Genomic DNA, 14,995 nt, shown 5'->3' with positions numbered 1-14,995 from the left:
AAGCCTCTGGATGACTTGCGAGCCTGGCGTGTCGGTCAGTGGGGGGGCCTGTGTTGGCGGGAGCCGCAGGAGGGTGCCGTCCCGGAGAACCCCCTGCGGCCACGAGCTGTTCCCATCTGTGCTGTGCTGTTGTCGCCACAGACCACGCGTGGCTCTGGAGCATTTGTCCAGCTCCTGCAACTGAGGAACTGAATTGTTATTGTATTTGATTTTAACTAATTTAGATTGAAATTGAAAAGGTCACAGAAGCTTGGGCTGCCAAATTGGAAAGTGCGGTTCTGAGACTTTGCCCTCAGCTGTACATGAGCGTGTACCACTTGGTTCATCCTCTTGTTCTTACTGTTTTAGCAGAGTTCCGACTTCCGTTAAGTAACCACAGCGTCGGCCAGGATCCGGGTGGGTCCCTGCCTGTGGTTGCTCACTGAGTTTAATCATTTCTATTTCTAACCATACCTGCTATTTTAAACAAATGGTCTTTGTTACACTAAAGGAGTCTCATTAAGAGTTCTTGAAAATGAGGAATGGCTGCTAAACTTTGTCAGATGACTTTTCAGAGTCTATTGATACGAACAAACGCTTTCCCTTCCAGACCAACTGACATCCTTATCACCATCTTAATTCCCAAGGTTGCTGCCAAAGTGTAAGAAAAATGAATTCCACATGCAGGCTGATTGCCTCACGGGGCCACTGTTCTGACACCATCTACACTGCTCACTGGTTCTCAAACTAGCCTTTTCTCCAAATGGATCGCCTTGGCTCACACTTTTCTTTTATTGGGAAGGACTCCTGCCTGTCCTCTCCTGTCCCTCCTCCAATCTGCCCTCCAGCTGAGTCCTGTCATAATTGTTGGATCACAGTTGACCTCATAACAATTGATATTTCCTTCCTTGTGTGACTCTATGCTTTTCCTGCCTGATTTTTCTATTCCTTTCTTTTCTATGTATCTGTCAGTGATTAAGCATCACACTTTGTACCAAAACAACAAAATGCCCTCAAGACAATCATATACCTCCTGCCTTGGTTGGCCAGATTGGCCTGGGGCCTCCCAAGGGTCTGTTCTGGTCATGGGGCATATGCTCAGCCCCCAGACAAACCTGGCAGGGGCAGGAAGGACAGAGGTCTCAGTGTTCAGAATTCAAACATGATGTGATGTTCTTGAGTCCAGTGCTTGGTGTCCTGCGTCCAGAGCCCCCCCCCCCCCCGGGGGCACGCTTTACCTCCTCATGCTCCTCACTCTTCTGCAGGCGCGGTGCCTCCCTCCGCCTCCCTCATTTCTTAGGCCGGGTGTATGCGTTCTCTCCCCCATGTTTGTTGACCTCTCCGAGTGCTGCCCTTTCAGACTTCTTGATGTTATTTTCATGGGATTAGGGAAGTAGAATCGAGAAGCTCGTGGACTCCTACTTGGCTGTCTCCTCCCCTCAGACTCACTGCAGACGGGGCCGCCTCCACACCGGCCTCTGGCCCTCGGTGCTCTCAGCCTGGACCAGTCGTGTGGCTCCCCGCTGGGGCATAGGTGGGAAGGCGCCTCTGCCACTATTGCCCAAGGCCTGTACAGCCGGTGCGTGAGGGCCCAGTACACATATAAACAGGGCGAGGGCTTGCCAGCAACAGAAGGGGTGATCCAGTGGACTCTAGGAACTTAAGTCAAGTCCTGCTGTAATATGAAGATGGACTGCAATGAACCCATGGATTTTATATGTCTCCATTAAGGTTCTCACTATTGAAACAGAAATTTGTCATTTTTGGGGTGATGACTGTTGACCCTCCCCAATGACTGATGGCCTATGTTCGGAACGAGCTGCCTTCCCAGTGGGGCAGTCTCGGCACTGCTTGTGCTTCTTGGGAGATCTGGATACCCCCACTGTCCCTTGTTGGCTCTCTGTTGGGAACCGGGCCCTGTCCCGTCCAGGCCTCTGCCTCCTGTGCCATCAGTGGATGGTGTCATGTGAGCTGTCATTGCAGGGCCACCGCCTGCCCTGCTCTCCAGCCTTGGCACACTCCTGGGGAGCCAGCCACTCACTTGTACTTGAAGACTTGTTCTGAATGTTTCTTGAAAAGCAGTATTTTCTTTAAATATGTAAGAACGTGAGGGGGCCCTGGGGCTCCATCAGTGAAGCGTCTGTCTTCTGCTCAGGTCATGGTCTCAGGGTCCTGGGATCGAGTCCATGTCGGGCTCCCTGCTCAGCAGGGAGCCTGCTCCTCCCTCTCCTCCTCTCCCTCTCTCTCTCTCTCTCTCAAATAAATAAAATCTTTTAAAAATTTAAATATGTAAGAACGTTAATATGGTGTGAATTTATGTGCTCATTTAATCACTGCCATGTTAATGAATTTTTAGAATAAATATATTTTTATTTTAAGACCTTTAGAAAGTATTTTCATCTGGAAAACTGGACTTCTAGCCACTTCATCAGAGGCATCTGCATTCTTGAAGTAGAATCCTCCTATTCAAACCAAGCGAATGCTCCGTGAATGTTTCTGTGTCAGACTGGCTGGCCCGTCAGAGAAAACTGTGGTTGGTTTGCTGTCTCCATCAAGGCTAGCACATTGGTCCGCCAACATGAACTTTAAGTAAAAGATAAAACTTTAGAGGTCACAAAATATAGTAGCAATACCTTGCTTGGACTTGTAAAAAGCTGTGAGTTCAAGTATGGATTTGCTCAGGGATTGTGTGCTGTTGAGAGCTCTCTGCTGCCTGTCCGGGTCAACGGACACAGGTTTGTAGGCTTTGCACAGGGTGGGGTCTTGCTGAGACCCCGTGAGAGATCCAGAGGGCAGTTTGTAAATTAGGTTATCTGATAACTGCATGAGGGTAACCTAAGTGGTGAACACTTAGATGCTTCCTTGACTGTTAAAATCAGGTAAACTTATCAAATATTTAAATTTGCAAATTATCCTCAAAGTTGGATGCCCTGAAGGCACAAGTGTGCATTCATCCCAGGGAGCCTAAGCCTTCAGGACTCACACAGACCCCCAGTGGTACCCATATTGTTACCCTGGGGGATGCACATCAGCAGGAGAAAAGTAACTGCCAGTTTCTATTAAAATCCTGCATGCGTGGCACACACTGAAATATTCAATTACTTTCTACCACACATCTGGTTATTTCTCCAAATCTGATTAAAGTGAGTACACAAGCTAAGAATATGCTCAGTAACATTGTTGGTGCAAACTTGTTTCACAGACAAGTGATTCACAAGGTGATTATCTAAATACCGGGCAGTCGGCTTGCAGAGGCTTAGACAGATGTGCCTCTTGGGCCTGGGCGTCCCCATGGGCAGCGGCGCCTGTGCTCCCCTTGTGCGGCCTTGGCTTCTCACATGTGTCTCTCCCTGCAGCCTGCACCGGTGTCTGGGACAACATTACCTGCTGGCGCCCTGCAGACGTAGGCGAGACCGTCACAGTACCCTGTCCTAAAGTGTTCAGCAACTTTTACAGCAAACCAGGTACTGTCACATCTGCACCTGCAGAGGCTGCAGGGCAGCCACTCCCTCAAACCGCGAGAAGCAGGCTCACTGGTTGCCTGCTCTAGCGGGTGCATGAGCAGCTGCCATCGCGGGCTGCACTGGCTGTCAGAGCGGGAGGGTGAGAAGCTTCTTGCCAGGTCAGCCACCTGAAACCAAACACAGGGGAGAGCAGACCTCAGGTCAGCACAGACACCCAATCCCAACCATGACATGTGGCCTGAGCACCGGTGTGTGGGCAGCCGTGAGGTTCAGGCACCTGGAACGTGACGTGGTTCCATGCTCCCTGCTGTGTGTGGCTGCCCGTAGGCCCAGAGACCATCTCCCAGAGGCTCAGGGACAGTGGCAAGCCCCTCTGCACCCAGAGGTGCTTCTCATCCACAGGAAACATCACACTCACTGGGCTGAGTGTCCTCAACTCCCAGCCCCCACTTTCTGAACTGGGCCCCTGTGGCCAGACAACCCAGAGTCTCGGTCTCCAGGGTCAGAGGGCCTGGGAGGTGAGGGTGCCCCCGTCCTGCGCTCGCTGTCTGAACAACCCTGCAACAACACCTCCTGGCTTGTTCCCAAGAGGGTAGTGGTGGCGTGTTGTGTTGTAAACCATCCAGATTTTCTTTTTTTTTTCTTAAAGATTTTATTTATTTATTAATGAGATACACAGAGAAAGGGAGACAGAGGCAGAGACACAGGCAGAGGGAAAAGCAGGCTCCATGCAGGGAGCCCGACGTGGGACTCGATCCTGGGACTCCAGGATCATGCCCTGGGCCAAGGCAGGTGCTAAACCACTAAGCCACCCAGGGTTCCCCCAGATTTTCATAACATGAAGAAATATATCTGGAAAAATAGAAAAGAGAAGAGACATCTGGAAATCAGAAAGGCATGATACTTTGGAGTCTGTAGAGGACTTGTTTTCATCTTGAACAAACATTACAGGGTAAAAACCCTGAGAACTAGAATTGTTGAAATACTTTAAGCGGAGTGTTGTGGCACAGACTGGGATGGAGGAAAATGAGATTCTAAAGAAAAAGGTTTTGCTGCAAGATGAGACTGTTTCTCTGTGAGTCAGTGAAGCACTGTGGGCTGGCCCAGGTCACGCCTGCATACGCATCACTAGGTTAGAAAAACTAAACCATCTTAAAGAATCTGAACTCTAAAAAAATATCCTGTCTAATCAATAACATTTCTGCTGAAGGTTCTGGGCTGCAATCTCCCAGAAATCCCGAATGAACGAGCGCAGACCCAGGCTTCCCCTCCTCGGAGGTTTGGCTCCAAAGGCTTCCGGGGGCAGCCAGGGGTCTTCACACTGACAAACACGGCAGCTCTGGTCCCCAGGTGTCTGTTGTGAGCACCCAGCCCTGGCCAGGCAGGAGCCAGCTGGGCCACGTGTGCCCAGGTTGGTGTAGACACTGGCCCTGCTCCGAACCATTGAGCATCCTCTCCTTTGGGGAACTAGAATTCCTGGGCTGTATTGGGTTAGTGCTTGCTGCTCTGTCCAGGCAGGGAGCGTGGCACTGCCTGCTGCTGTGGGGAACATCACTACCACTGGGAGATTTGCTGGAGTTCCCCGGTCTGTGTATCACAGCTGATGATCTCAAGTGTTTTTGCCTCCCCTTGTTTAACAGGTCGCAAAATGTCCACGGGAGGTGCTTACACAGACTCTTGACAAATCTAAATCACCGTCTGCGTGGAATGCTTGGGGTGTGTTTGCAATTACTTAGAGAACCACGGACGTCTTGCAGAGCTGGGGGCTGTGTAGGGCTGGGGCAGGGCTCACGGGGCATTAGGGGAGGCCCCACGGAGGAAATCTGATGGAGGTAAAAGGCTGGTTGTGAAACACCATCAAGAACCAATCGGGCTGGAACCTGGGTCGTACTTCCCAAGTTACAGAAAACTACAGAGATGCCAGGTGCTCCTCACAGGGACTTGTAGGGGGCCCAGGTCACAGAAGGACATGCGGTCACTTCACCCCACAGACCCAACATTCAGGAAATAGATCCATGTTTGTTTTTTTTTTAATTTTTTTTATGATAGTCACAGAGAGAGAGAGAGAGAGAGAGAGAGAGGCAGAGAGGCAGAGACACAGGCGGAGGGAGAAGCAGGCTCCATGCACCGGGAGCCTGATGTGGGATTCGATCCCGGGTCTCCAGGATCGCGCCCTGGGCCAAAGGCAGGCGCCAAACCGCTGCGCCACCCAGGGATCCCGATCCATGTTTTTATAACAAGTTGTTTTCTGAGTCCTCACACATCCAGGAGGTGGGAGGGTGGGGCGGGGGGGCTCTCCTGGTCGCCATGCGTGTTGTCACGGCAGCTGCACCTTGCTCTCTGTTGTCTCCGTGGGGGAAAGCCCCTCTGAGCTGCACTCAGTCATGGGTGCGAGTAACAATAAAGCCATGGGGACCCTGCACCAAGATCAAGTCTCTTGGTGGGAGAGCAGAAAACCACCACATGGGGATGAGGCCGGGCCCAGGGAGGAGGAGCCGTGATGGGAAGAGCTGGAGTCTCGGGGTGCCATGGTGCCTCCCACGCCCCAGAGAAGTAGAGTTTGGGGGATAGCTGGGCCTGCCCTGTCGCTAGCAACAGGGCCCTGCTTGTCCTGGGAGCACACGAGCACGTCCTGAAACGAGCCGGGCATTGGGGTTGGACGTCCCCAGGGCTGTGCCACTCTCCTGACCAACACTGCACCCCGGGACTCACACACCGGACCTGTGCTCATGGGAGTGTGTGGGGGGGTTGTCTGGGGAGCAGGGGCCTCCATGCCCGACAGACTCCAGCCTTCCTGCTGCGAATGGCCATGACCTCCTCCTGGCCACGCACACATGGACACTTCCCTGGGAGCACCCTTGGGGAGCAGGGCACAGGCACCGTTCAGAGCCTGGCCGAGGGCCACGCAGACAGAGCTCATGAAGAAAGGGGCCCACCAGGGGTGAGGTGAGCGACCCCACAGAGAGGAGGTGGCCCCACAGTCAGGGTGGGAGGAGGTGCACTCACAGAGGATGGAGCAGGGGGTATGGCTCCTGGGCCCAAAGATGTGCACACCCCCACTTTTCTTCCCTCATCCTGCCTTCACCTCCAAGCTTCTCTCATGCCCCACTCACCTCCCAGTCCCCCCTCACCAACCCAGGTCCCCCTCACCTCCCCATATCCTCCTCACCTCCCCAGCCTCCCATCCCCTCCCAGCCTCCCTCACCTCCCCAGATACCCCCTTACCTCACAATACCTCTATCACCTCCCCAGCCCCCCACCTTCCTAGCACCCTTCACCTCCCCCGCCCCCCTCACCTCCCAAGATCCCGCTCACCTCCCCACACCTCTATCACCTCCCCAGCACCCCCTCACCACCCCAGCCCCCTCACTTCCCCAGGTCCCCCCTCACATCCCCAGCACCCCTCACCTCCCTAGGTCCCCCCTCACTTCCTAGCACCCCTTCAACTCCCCAGTACCCCCTTCACCTCCCTATACCCCCCTCACCTCCCCAGTTCCCCTTCACCTTCCCAGGACCCCCTCACCTCCCCAGCCCCCCTCACCTCTCCACACCCCCCTCACCTCCCCAGCACCCCTCACCTCCCCAGCACCCCCCACCTCCCTAGCTCCCTCACCTCCCCACACCCCCCTCATCTCCCCAGCACTCCTCACCTTCCTAGGTCCCCTCTCACCTCCCCACCACCCCACCTCCCCACCCTTTCTGCACATGGCTGCCTCCTCTGACTCCAGGTGTCTTCGAGGCGGTGAAGCCAGGCAAGATGGAGAACCTGTGGAGGGGGATCGACCTCATGGAATAAAGTTTGCTTAAGCATCTCCCTTAGTTTACTGTTTGCTGTAACGAATGAGAGATGGCCGGTCAGCGTCCCTCCTGGCTTGTCCCCAGGAGCTGGGCGTGTACAGGTCGGACAGCAAGCGTGCTGCGTGGTGACCCCGCAGCCTGGGATGGAAACGTGGCCCTTGCTTGTGGGCATAGGTCTCCCACCTGTGACGTGGGACCTTTAAAAGGTGCCCCCCATGTCGCCGTTGGGTCCATGGGAGCCTCGGTGCAAAGTCTGGCTCATGGCAGGAGCTCAGTGAGCAACCTGCAGCGACCTCACCCCCTCTGCTATTCGGGTTCCTGATCGTTACCTTCTGGGCGCCTCAATCTCCCCATCTATATAATAGGGCAGGGGGACCTGGTCTCGGGGGCCCTGCCCCCCTTAGGACTCTGTCCTGCCTCCACTATCTACATGTCTCGCCCTCCAGCCCCCCCGCAAGGCCCCCTGCGGCTCTCCTGGAGCCGGAGCAGGAGGAGATTTGGGGCCTGGACTCAGGAAAATACAGGGATGGCGGCGTTGGGCCATGGTGGCAGCCCAGGTGATGCTGCTGGGGGCTTTGTGGAGACCTCTGAACCCCGCTTTCTTGCCGGTGGGCGAGTCAGGGTCTGGGCCGTCCCGCCTGCCTCCACACAGCAGGCCGAGAATCACTTATGTGTATTATCACCTCAGCGTGAACGCATCCTGCTCCTGACCTTGTCTGGTCCATCGATTGTGTAGGCTGCCCTGGTGTAGAAAACAGAAAGCATTTTTGAGTAAGGAACCCTATTTCCACCACTCAGTCACTATAGAACCTTGGGCGTGTCACTGAACTTCAGTCTCACCTGTAAAACGGGAGCAGTAATGCCCAGGTCGGCCCTGCAGTGTTGGCCCAAAACAAAGAGATGAGATCCGTGAGTGAAAATATTTGTTATTCTGGAAGCCCTGAGGGCCGTGGGATCCGGAGAAAGCTTGGTGGGTGCTGCGTGGTTAAGCCTCTAGGCGCTGACGGCAGGAAGCGCCTCCCCAGGCCTGAGCTTCCTGAAGCCCACCCTGCAAGGCCCAGCCCTGTCCCAGGTCATCAGAGCCCCCTTAGGTCACTCGTCACTACCCAGTGCCGACTGTGGCCACCTCCTGAGGACACCACCTTTGTTTTAAAGACTATTTATTTACTTGTTTGTTTATTTATTTATTTGAGGGAGTGGGTTGGGGGAGGTGCAGAAGGAGAGAGTCTGAAGCGGACTCTGCACTGAGCATGGGGACCGACATGGAGCTCAATCCCACAACCCTGAGATCATGACCTGAGCCAAAACCAAGAGTCAGACCCTCAATCAACTGAGTCGCCCAAGAGCCCTGACCCTTTAGGTAGAGGGAACGTTCCATTCCTGAGCTTAACAGACACGTTTACATTAATTACATGCAGAAAGAACTGGTGCTATAAGATCAACACTGTCTTTATTTCATGCAATTTAAATCTTTTTTTCTTGCCTAGAAATTATCTTTATTTTTTTCATTTTTTAATCCATATATGTGCAAAATTCAACTGATTTGCAATTTCTATTTAATTGCATTTTTTCTTTTTCTATATAAATGTATTTTATTTTATTTTCTAATTGAAGTTCAATGTGCCAACATATAGTATCACAGTCAGTGATCCAATTTAACTCTTATGCCCACGGTCTCTTCCTCTGCTATCACTGACCCTCCACTGATGTAACATGCTGCCTGCCTGTGCACTCTGGTCGTGCCCAGAGCTGGCACGGACGGAGTAGGATGGAGTGGGGTAGCCAGTACTGCCGTGGCTGGGATTTGGTGATAACTCTCCCGGGACAGAATATGAGTCTGTTAGTTTTCACTGTGCTTCTTCACAGCGGCAGCCATGCCAGCCATTACAGCTGCACCTTTGCTTCATGGCCCAGAAGCTCTCCCACCATCCACCCAGGCCCCACAAGACCCAGCTTCCGTGGGTAGGAGCCCTGCCGGGGTGGGGCAGTGAACGCACACGCACTGTGAAGTGTGTGAATGGAGGGAGACAAGGCTCCGCTCTCCACCCACCGGAGGGAGGCAGCAGAGAGGGCTGTCCCCCGTGAGCGTGGCCTACACAGTCACCACGGAGGCCAGCAGTTGGGAGCCCACAAACCTAATGCCGAGACTTTATCTTCCAGGAAACATAAGCAAAAACTGCACAAGGGATGGGTGGTCGGAGATGTTTCCAGATTTCATAGACGCGTGTGGCTATCATGATGCTGAGGACGAGAGCAAGGTAAGGGCCCCGCGTGGTTCCCGCTCGTTCTGGCCCCTTTTCTGTAAGTGTGCACGCAGCAGCGCCCACCTGCTGCCCGACAAGAGTCGTGTACACGTCCTTCCTCCCCTGAGCGCTGCTACTTCTCAACAGCCAGCGTGGGCAAAGCCCCGTGTGGGGTCTGCGCCTGGCCCGTGGCATCATCTCACAACCGTCATGGGGTTGGAGGCAGGAGGGCCTGAACGTTGGCTCGTCTGAGGGGCTGTGCCTGCCTGAAGAGCCCCAACGAGCACTCACTCTGCCGACCAGTTTCCTTGGCCCGGTTAAGGCTGCGTCACGGTGTGGGCTGCCCAGCAGCCTCAGTCTGGATCTGCGAGCCCTGAGCCAGTGGCAGGAGCCGGAGTCCTGGCAGAACGAGTGTGCAGACTAAAGCCCTGAGTGTGCTCCTGCCGGCAGTGCCCAGGGCATGCAGGCCCAGCCTGTGGTGTGGGCCGTGCTGTGTCAAGTGGGGTACAGGGGCCATGGACATGTGCTCACCAGGAGCCCTTTCCCCGGGTGCGTGACCCCATGAATGCCACGGCCAGTAGGACCTGCTCCACCCTGGGCTCCCCCCGCAGCACCATGTGACAGTGGATTTGCTTTGTTCGCCACCAGAAAACCAGGTGACCGCTCTCCCTCGGGCTGCCCCCCACCCCCTCCCTGAGGCTGTGTTAGCCCCAGGTGAACAAACGCCCTGTGAGCCTGAAATCGAGCTGTGCCCACGCCTCCCCTGCAAGCACCCACTGGGTGAGGATGTGCTGAGGTGCTCTGAGAGAGCCAGAGGGGCTTCCCGGCACCTGGCCTCACCGTCACGCCCGTTTCCAGGGGATCCACTCGTCTTTCATGTGTTTGCTCTCCTCACTAAAATTTGGGGTATAAAGCTGGTTCCTTTGCCACCACATTACCAAGTTCTAGAAATGGAAGTCCTTCCGTCTCAGCCAGTGTCCCCCGAAGTGATGCTGGTGCGGCCAAGGTGGTGCAGGGCACGCGTGAGCCAGGTCGCTCCTCAGCACAGTCTCATGTGGGCCTTCCTGCCGAGTGTGCCTGAGGTATGACGTGGGACCACCCCAGGCGTCCCTCACTGTGTCACACTTGGAGCGTACTGTGTTCTTACAAACCAAAGGCTGTGGTGACACTGACAGAGGGTCCACGGTGGCCAGTCGTCTAACAGTAATTGTTCTTCATCTCCCTGCATCATGTTTTGCTAATTCAGGCCGTATTTCTAACGTTCTTGTGATCATTATATTTGTTACAGTCGCCTGTGATTGGCAGTTAGGATGCACGGAGAGCTCAGGTGATGATCAGCATTTTTTAACAATAAAGGATCTTTAAGCTACATTCATCATTTTCACAGACATGACACTCTGGTACATTAAGAGACTAGAGTGTGGTAGGAACGTAGGTCTTATAAGCCCCAGGAAAGCAAACAAGTCGCTGGACCCCCTTTGTTGGGAAATTGCTGTGCTGCACGGTCTGGAATGAACCTGTCTCCATGGCATGCCCGCGTGCAGGATGATGTTGGATGCGTGTATGTATGTAAATTGTGAAATGAGTCCCTCCATCAAGCTGATTCTGCATCTCCGTACATACGACCCTTTATGTGTGACATGCAGACCTCACTGTCTCACACACCGATGGTCATGCACAGCTCCCGCCCCTTGTCTGGCTGCATCTTGGTGACAGCCCACCTTACAGATGGAGACACCGAGGCTTGGGTGTGACCAGTTTGGAGGCCCCAGCTCTGTTTCTGTTGTGCAGTCACTGAGATTTTCCATGTCAGATGTAGTCAACGTGTTCTCTGCGAGCAGCCACAGGCTGCAGGCAATGCCTTGGGGGGGGGGGGGGCGCTAGCAGCCCCTCTGGCAGAGGGAGCCTCTGTGGGGCCCATGTGCACCTGCTGCCCACCTGCATTACATCCTGCACATCCCTCAGGACACATGAGCCGTCTGTGAGCACCGCAGCCAAGTTACAGGACAGCTCCTGGGACATCACTGAAACGTCACGTACTCAGAACCTGGCGCCACAGAACATCCTGGCGGTTCCTCCTCCTCCTGACCTCCTCCTGGGCTGTGTGCTGTCGGCGGCGGGAGCCATTTGTCCTGCTGGCGTGGGGTGTGGCCACATGGGCTCTGCACACTGGCCAGGTGAGGCCTACCTGCCAGGACCGAGCTCAGCCCTGGACATATTTCACGTTGCTTTGGTGTTTACTGACTCAGCGAGAAGCCTCGGTGAGATGTCAGTCCCTCGTGAGTTATCTGTGGGGCAGGAAGGCCCTGGGGTCTGGGGGTTCTGGCGGCCATTTAGCTACCACTGCTGGAAGACACAGGGAGGGCAGTTATGTGACCAAGGCCGCAAGTGCAGGTCCCCCAGGGCGAAGCCCAGTGTCAGTGACCTGCTGAGGTCAAGTCTGAACTCAGAAGGCGTTTTCATAGGAGGATACCTGAGGATTTCAGGTTTGAGACTTGCCCCCTCTTGCCGTTGGGTATGTGATGACGAACCAGGAGATGCTTCTGTTGGCTTTCCAAGGATAAGTCTCGAGCTGGGGCCGAGTTTACCCCCAGCTTCCTTCAGAACTGTTTCTGCAGCAAGAAGTGCTCCGGGGACCAGGAATGGAGATGCCCCTCCTCATGGTGCAGGGCTGCAGGAGCGGCTCCCCATCACCCGCCTCCCGGACAGCCCTGCTGGAGGCCGTCAGACCGTTCCAGGCACAGAAGACAGGCCCTGGGGACTGGGACAGTCTCGGGCCTCCGTGGTTGGGGGCAAGGGGCTCTGACCCCCCACGTCCACCCGCCCACCCCGTCCGTGGATGCCCCAGACGCCTGCGTGGGGTAGAAGCAGCGTGCACCCCACAGCAGTGTCATCCACAGCCAGTTGCAGGTCCCTGTCCTCTTTCATCCATCCCACAAATACAGGTGTCCTGGGAACAGCGGTGTCCAAGTGCATCCTCGGTTATTACAGGTCCACTGTGGCTGTAGAGGAGTCGCCGTGGGAGGGCGGGTGCTGATCTTGGAGGCGACGCTGGCTTGCTGGACCAGTCGAGGCCGCCCCTGTTTCCAGGCGTCCCCTGGGTCACACCGGAGGTGGCATTTCCAGGAAAACTGATGGGGAAGTCTTCCAGGCCCTCCGGGAAGTGTGTGACTCAGTAAACCCCGCTGGCAGGGAGCACAGTGTCTCTGCTTCTCTAATACTTCTCCATCCAGTTTGAAGAGCTATTTTTCTTCTTAATTAAACATTTCAGAGATTTTACAAATATCGTGAATGCATATTCCCTCCTAATGGATTAGAAAATCAAAATATTTAACGTGTGGAAGCGAAGAGAATGATGGCACGAAACCAAAGTGCATAACTTGTCTTCCTGACAGCCGTTTCCGCCGTTCACATACTCCGAATACTTGGTTGTTGAAGGGATCGTGTCGAGGACGAGAACCACGCGGTGTCGGCAGTCCCGAGGGCCCAGCGGGTCGCTGCCCCAGCTGGGTCTGCTCCGTGGCTGGGGGCCGGGGGCTGGCGGGCAGCCCAGCGACCTTGGCCTCCGATGTCGCTCCTCATCTTATCAGCAGCTCCGTGTCCTCCCGGCTCCCTGGTATTAATTGGATTTCCTGCTCTCGCACAGCCCGACTCTGCTCTGGGTGCTGCGTGTGCAAACTTTGTTGGCTTCAGGATTAATTAAATTCAAGGGAAAAAAATTAGCCTCCACAGAAGCCACAGGCTTGGCTCCATGTGGTGAGGGGATGGAAGGTAAAGCCACCCCAGGAATGGGGAGACCACGGAGGAAGACGCTGCCCGAAGACCCCAGAGGCCCCTCAGATGTGACAGGAAGGGGAGCGGCTTCTCATTGTGGGCCGAGGCAGCAGGTCTGGCGGTGCCCTGGACCTCCCCTTCCTGCTCCCACAAGCCACAGCGGGCCCCTGAAGCTGGCCAGGCATGGCTCGGACTGTCACAGGCCCCTGGTTGCCATGCCAGACCTTCCCCGTCCATGTTCTTCTCCCGTCGAAACCACTGTCCCCCAGGCCCGCTGCACCCTGAGGCTCCCTTGACCTCAGCACATTGGCTCCCCTGACCCCAGTCTCTTGGCTGTTTTCCCGCAGCAAAGGCTGTCTTGTGGCTCTATCTTGAGTGCCCACTGGGGCCAGTCTCCTTGCCTCAGGTCTCTGCTGCCCAATGTCTACACCACTCCGGCCTCCCAGGCAGGCTGAAAGCTGGTGAAACATGGAAGCGCCTAGAAACATTGCAGTCCTCACAGGTCTCAGTGGGGCTGGGTGGGAGGTCTCTTTCTCCTGAGTATCAGGAGCCTCCAGACGATGTACAAGGACCCCAGACAGCACCTGCCCCCTTCTGTGCTTCGTCAGCATTCGCGGTGGTGCTTTTGGCTGCACACCCTGAACCACCAGAGGACAGCAGTGCTGCAGACACACTGGCGTCCTGTGCGGTGGACATGCAAGGCGGTGCCCCCCACGTGTCCTCTGTGTTATATATTTGCTAACGTGGTTCTTGAATAAAAAGCGCTTCAGCTAAATTTAGCCAACAGAGCCGTCTGGCGTCTCAGCCTCCCCATGCATCAAGTGGACACATTTCTTCCATATTATGCCATCTCCCTAAACATATTTTCACAGTCTCCAATCAGCTTTCAGATGCACCAGTAACTCTCTCTGCCTCGTGGGGAGCGCCCCCCCGGCCCCCACCCTGACGGCCCAGCTTATGGCCACCCCCTGTCTGGGGCTCTCTGGGGTCAGGCGCACCTTGGCGCTTCGCTCATACCTCACGGGGACCGTGGGAGCATGATGCTGCCCCACGGCTCGGGGCGGGCTCCCCTGGGGACCCTCAGAGCCAGGATTCAAGCCCTGAGCCAGTGTGTACCTCCAGGCAGCAGACTTGGGTTTGCGAGCTCACCCGAGGTCCTTGCCTCGGGGCCAGTTACCAGGTTACTCCAGCCTCTGAAGCAGCTGTGAGGCCTGCATGTGCCTTGTTTCCCATCAGACTGCAGGAGGGAGCGTCCCCCGTGGTTCTTAGGGTCATGTGGGTGCCTGCCCATCAGCAGTGGGTGACACTGAGGGCCTATGCCATGAGGTGGGCACCAAGACTGGGCGCGGAGATGCAGCTGGGATGCAGAGGGAGAGCCTCGGATGAAGCCTGGTCCAGAATGCTGCCACCAGCGTGCACGACATACTGCTGCCCGGGGTGCAGGGCTCTTCCCCAGCCCGCCGACCCAGATCCAGGCTCAACGCTGCCCGGGAGCATAGATGACATTCAGAGGATTCACCAGACGTGCAAGGCCATCAGCCATCTCCTGCTAGTGTTGACTGAGCCCGTGGCAGTGATCCGTAGTTCCTGCCTGATGAAGGACTGAGTCTTTCCAAGGCCAGAGGAGAATCTGGATGAGAAGCTAAGAAGGAAATATAATGAGAAAACGGTCACTGGGGAAGGAGGCCCACAGAGCCTCACAGGGGTGGGAGGGCTCCACTTTGCATCCAGCATCCT

The 14,995-nt window shown here is 55.3% G+C and overlaps 1 protein-coding gene across 3 annotated transcripts in view; it reads left to right on the top strand.

The window, feature by feature from the left end:
- VIPR2 (vasoactive intestinal peptide receptor 2) overlaps positions 1-14,995 on the top strand; it is a 58,177-nt gene that overhangs the window by 17,513 nt on the left and 25,669 nt on the right. For 2 of the 3 annotated variants that reach the window (XM_072763295.1, XM_025993721.2), the window contains exons 3-4: positions 3,336-3,443; positions 9,402-9,499. In XM_072763295.1, coding sequence (XP_072619396.1) covers positions 3,336-3,443; positions 9,402-9,499 — 206 coding nt within the window. The remainder of the gene's footprint in view (positions 1-3,335; positions 3,444-9,401; positions 9,500-14,995) is intronic. The other variant, XM_072763296.1, reaches the window with a different exon arrangement.

This window comes from Vulpes vulpes, chromosome 7 (genome assembly GCF_048418805.1).
Source record: "Vulpes vulpes isolate BD-2025 chromosome 7, VulVul3, whole genome shotgun sequence".
Lineage (NCBI taxonomy): Eukaryota > Metazoa > Chordata > Mammalia > Carnivora > Canidae > Vulpes > Vulpes vulpes.
This window is presented reverse-complemented; position numbering and strand designations above follow the sequence as displayed.